Source organism: Physeter macrocephalus, chromosome 15 (genome assembly GCF_002837175.3).
Source record: "Physeter macrocephalus isolate SW-GA chromosome 15, ASM283717v5, whole genome shotgun sequence".
Lineage (NCBI taxonomy): Eukaryota > Metazoa > Chordata > Mammalia > Artiodactyla > Physeteridae > Physeter > Physeter macrocephalus.
In genome coordinates this window covers 38,162,052-38,167,427 of record NC_041228.1, presented here as the reverse complement: position 1 = coordinate 38,167,427, position 5,376 = coordinate 38,162,052, and the positions used below count along the sequence as shown (strand labels likewise).

The window sequence follows — 5,376 nt, the reverse complement described above, 5'->3', positions numbered from 1 at the left end:
TTGCAAATACTTTCTCCCATTCTGAGGGTTGCCTTTTGGTCTTGTTTATGGTATCTTTTTCTGTGCAAAAGCTTTTAAGTTTCATTAGGTCCCATTTGTTTATTTTTGTTTTTATTTCCATTTCTCTAGGAGATGGGTCAAAAAGGATCTTGCTGTGATTTATGTCATAGAGTGTTCTGCCTATGTTTTCCTCTAAGAGTTTGATAGTGTCTGGCCTTACATTTAGGTCTTTAACCCATTTTGAGTTTATTCTTGTGTGTGGTGTTAGGGAGTGTTCTAATTTCATACTTTTACATGTAGCTGTCCAGTTTTCCCAGCACCACTTATTGAAGAGGCTGTCTTTTCTCCACTGTATATCCTTCCCTCCTTTTTCAAAGATAAGGTGACCATATGTGTGTGGGTTTATCTCTGGGCTTTCTATCCTGTTCCATTGATCTATATTTCTGTTTTTGTGCCAGTACCGTATTGTCTTGATTACCGTACAGCTACTTTTAAATACAGCATTTGGAACCTCTCTCTCTTTATGATGTTAAACAGTTGATGTTCCCCTGCCAGATTTAAAATGAAAATTTGACCTTCTTACCAGATAAGTAATTTTAGCTCTGCACTTTGGGGGTGTGACCAGTTGAGAGTTGGAAGGTTAAAAAAGGCAGCATCAATCCCTAGTATTTGCCGTTTGTCTTTTTTTAATGTTGAAAACTTGAACTTGGATTTAATTTTTTGTTCAAGTCCAGTTGTTTTTGGCTTTACCAGAATTCTTGGCTTGGACATTCTATGATTGTCTAACCACCCTATGTCTTTACTAATTGATTCAAAATTTCTTTATCAAGTGCCTTCTGTGTACTGGTATTATGCTGGTGGTGGGGTTAGGGTCCATTAAGGTAAAATCCTTATTCTTAAGGGGCCCACAAACTAATGGAAAAGAGTTTTTCCCACAAAAGTTTAGCTTAGCTATGGAAGAAGTGAAGAATGAAAACTAAACAGGAATTTTGTTCTCTCTAGATTTAATGTGAGGTCTGTTTCCTAGTGATAGCATTTAGCATTTGTCTGTCAGTACCTAAGTGATATGAAATGTGAAGGTTTTCCCCACTTTTATATCTTTGGTCCTAAGTTTTGGGTTTAGTTATATTCTTAGATGTTAAAAAACAATAAAAAAAATCAACACAAAGCTAGCGTTTGACTTATTCTTTCTTGCTTTCTAATATTAATAGCCACAAATAAGTTTGAGTTACTTTGTTGAACATTGTATAAGTATTCTAATCTTCCCAGTCCCCGAAGCTTGCCCAGTTAGTAAGTGATAGAACTGTGTTTCCTTCCTAGGTTTGCCTTTTTCTAAAATCTTCACTCTTTCTGTTGCCTCCTCTACTTTCATTGGAGAAATCACCAAGTTAAAAAATTAAGCAAACTAATGGAGTCTGTAAGGTACTCCACTTCACCTAAAATTAGCTGTTTGAATTCCTGACATTTAACTTTGCTTTGAGATGGTTACAAACTAGGATCTGCCTGTCTTCTTGAAACTATAGGCAGAGAAAGCAGTTCATCAGAAAAAAGAACACTCAAAAAATAAGTGCCATAAAGCTCGACGATGTCACATAAACCGGATGCTAGAATTTAACCGGAGACAAAAGAAGAACAAATGGCTAGAAACTCACATCTGGCACGCGAAGCGGTTTCACATGGTCAAGAGGTGGGGCTACTGCCTGGGGGAGAGGCCGACAGTCAAGAGCCACAGAGCCTGCTATCGAGCTATGACGAGCCGCTGCCTCCTTCAGGTATGCTTTTCCGATTGCTTTCCCCTTTATTTTCGTTTAGACCCTTTCTGATTTAGACTTTTAGACTAGTTCATGGTATGCCAAAGCCCTATCTAAGATTATTCATTTTAAAAACAATTACTGGGCAAGAGGCATTTTGCCAGATGCTGGAGATGAAGCAGCCTAAAGTTATTGGGGCACACTGACATTAATCAAATAATTAGCCAAATGTACAATTGTAAGGGAATACTCTACAATACCGTGGCCATTCGTAACAGGAATAGGAGTGCTTCCCCATGGAAGTGATGCTTGAGCTGAGCTCTAAGGGATAAGGAAATGGCAGAGTGGGTGAAGGCAGAGGCAGCCAGATAGGAGGGAAGGATTGAAATAAATTCACTGTGACAAAGATGAAGAGAGTGAGAGCGGGGCTAACGTAGGGCGAGATTAGTTCTGCAGAATAAGTAGCAACCAGATCCTGCAGGGTCTTGTTGGTCATGCTCGGGATTCATTCAGCAGTCATTCACCACCACAGATATTTGAGAGCCATCTATGCTGGGAAGTTTGTTTTAAACTCTTTAAGAGGACAGTTGGTTTTAGAGCTGCATAATAGTATTTATTTGGCTGTCCTATCTTCTCTTGCACCTCCCCCCACCCCACCCCGTCCCCGGTCAGTTGCTAATTCATTAGCTTTCTCTGTCTTCCAGTACATGTTTAGAAATTTGTTCTTTGCAGAGGGCCTATCTTTCCATGGCAGGATGGCCTTGGCCAACTTTTGAAAGCCGTTAGTATTAGCATCCTCTGCTACCTCTTGAGAGCAATGTAGCAGAATAATCAATACAAGAACCTTAAAAAAAATTGTGGTAAATTAGACCTAACAACAGATTTGTCATTTTAACCATTTTTACGTATACAGTTCTGTGGCATTAAGTATATTCACATTGTTGTGTAACTGTCATCACCATCCATCTCTAGAGCTTTTTCATCTCCGAGACCAAAGCGCTGCATCCATTAAACACTAACTCCCCATTCTTTTCTCCACCAGTCACTGTCAACCACCATTCTACTTTTCATCTTTATGAATCTGGCTACTCTAGGTACCTCGTATAAGCAGACTCATACAGTAAGCCAGCTCCTTTTGAGACTGGCTTATTTCACTTAGCATGATGTCTTCAAGATTAATCCATGTTGTATCGTTCGTCAGTTTCCCTCTTTTTTTTTTTTTTTTTTAATTATATTTATTTATTTTTGGCTGCATTGGGTCTTCCTTGCTGCACACGGGTTTTCTCTAGTTGCGGTGAGCGGGGGCCACTCTTTGTTGCGGTGCGCAGGCTTCTCATTGTGGTGGCTTCTCTTGTTGTGGAGCGTGGGCTCTAGGCGCTCGGGCTTCAGTAGTTGTGGCACGAGGGCTCAGTAGTTGTGGCTCGCGGGCTCCAGAGCACAGGCTCAGTAGTTGTGGCACACGGGCTTAGTTGCTCTGCGGCATGTGGGATCTTCCCGGACCAGGGCTTGAACCCGTGTCCCCTGCACTGGCAGTTGGATTCTTAACCACTGCGCCACCAGGGAAGTCCTCCCTCATTTTTAAGGCAGAATAAAATTTAATTGTATGTATATACCACATTTTGTTTATTCATTCATCTGTCAGTGGGCACTTGAGCTGCTTCTACCGTTTGGCTATTGTGAATAATGCTGCTATGAACATGGGTGTACAAATATCTCTTCATTTCCTTGCTTTCAGTTCTTTTGGGTATATACCCAGGAGAGGAATTGCTGGATTATGTGGTAGTTCTATGTCTAATATTTTTGAGGAACCATCATACTTTTTTCCATAGAGGCTGCACTATTTTACATTCCCATCAGCAGTGCACAAGGGCTTCAGTTTCTCCATGTCCTACCAACACTTGTTGTTTTCTGTTTTTTTGATAATTGCCATCCTAATGGGTGTAAAGTAAATACAAGAACCTTTTAAGAGCCTTTGATTTGAAGACCAGCAGCAGAAATCATGGATTATTGTCAAATTCTTCATTTTGACTGTTGAGAAGCCTGGGATCCAGAGAGATGAAGTGACTTGCCTAGGGCTGCACAGCTTGTTGGTGGCCTACGTAGCAAGATAGGCCCTCCCCAGTGCTACGTTGGGAGCTGATTCCCCTGGCCTCTGCTTTTTACACTGTACTCTGTCATCTCTCAAATTTTAAGGCAGACGTTTAGTTACTTCTCATTTTGGACAGAATTTTTGCTGAGGTTATCAGGTATTTTCTTTACATTTGATTAGTCCTAAGTAATAAAAATAATAGCTAGTAATAACAAATATTTTTGAGTACTTAATTTATGTCTGTTTTAGTACTTTATATGTGTTTACTCACTTAATCCTTACAACAACAGTATGGGGTAGGTTTTACCATTATTTCCATTTTACAAATGAGAAAACTGAGATGTTGGGCAGTTTATCCCCGGCCATACAACTAACAAGTGGTGAAGTTGGGATTTGAGCCCAGGTAGTCTGGTTCCAGAGTTCCACGCTCTTAACCCATTATTCGCTGCTGTCACCCGGTTGTACACACTCTGGTGGGGTTCCTCTGCCACTGACAGCTGAGAGTGGATCGCTATTGCTGGGAAGATTTCTGTGTGTGAGTGATAGCATTGATTAATGTGAGTTTGTCAGAGCCTTACCTGTCATTTTAGTTTCAGCTGCTGCGTGTACTGAAATTGCTTAAAGGAGCTATGGCGGAGGGTTTGGTTCGGGTGTCAGTGAGCCTGACTTGAACGCTAGCTTCTCCACTTAGTGATGATATGGCTCTGTTCAAGTAACAGTCTCTGTCTCAGTGTCCTCATCTGTCCAGTAAGATTACAATAATAGTACCTGGTTCATCAGGTCTTGGGAAGATTAAATGGCAGTCCATGTAAGGAGTTAGCCCAGTGCTGGCACTCAGTGACCTTTCAGTATCCATTAACCATTATTATAGTTCTTTAATGTAATTGATTTTATTAGCTCAGTCTGAGCTCTCTTCATCTTATTTAAATTGGTGCGGCCTTACTCTGATTGCTCTCAGTTTTCCTTGTACATTGCGTAGTCAGATTTGGATATCATGGTCAAGACTGAGCAGTGGAGAAATATGGGATAAACTGCCACGTGTGTCTTTAGGCTCAGTGTTTAGTAATCCTGAGGTCCTGAATTAGGTAACCAAAGTGAGCAGCCTTAACATAATATTGCTGAATTTATTACTGTCTTGCTTATTCTACTCTGATTTTTTTACTTTAGGTAGGTTTTGGGGAGGGATAATCCGTTACTTAGAGGCAGTAGTTTTTACACCCTACTTAGAACTTCTCTGTGAATATGGGCTAAAACACATATTTTCTTTCCAAAAAGTAGGGCACTGCCACTTACATTTTCAATGGAAATTCAAGTTTTTGACTGTATCTCCCTCTTTTTGCAGGATTTATCCTACTACTGTTGTTTGGAGTTGAAGGGCAAAGAGGCAGAAATACTGAAGGCACTTTCTCCAATGTGCAGCATAGACACAGGTAAACTTGTTTCAGAGCTGAGTCCCATTTTATTTTATTCTATTTTTTATAAATTTATTTATTTATTTATTTATTTATTTATTTATTTATTTATTTATTTTTTTGT

General features: G+C 40.0%; 1 protein-coding gene across 2 annotated transcripts in view; it reads left to right on the top strand.

The window, feature by feature from the left end:
* POP1 (POP1 homolog, ribonuclease P/MRP subunit) overlaps positions 1–5,376 on the top strand; it is a 47,628-nt gene that overhangs the window by 10,673 nt on the left and 31,579 nt on the right. For both annotated transcript variants that reach the window (XM_028500468.2, XM_007101334.4), the window contains exons 5-6: positions 1,524–1,772; positions 5,183–5,270. In XM_028500468.2, coding sequence (XP_028356269.1) covers positions 1,524–1,772; positions 5,183–5,270 — 337 coding nt within the window. The remainder of the gene's footprint in view (positions 1–1,523; positions 1,773–5,182; positions 5,271–5,376) is intronic.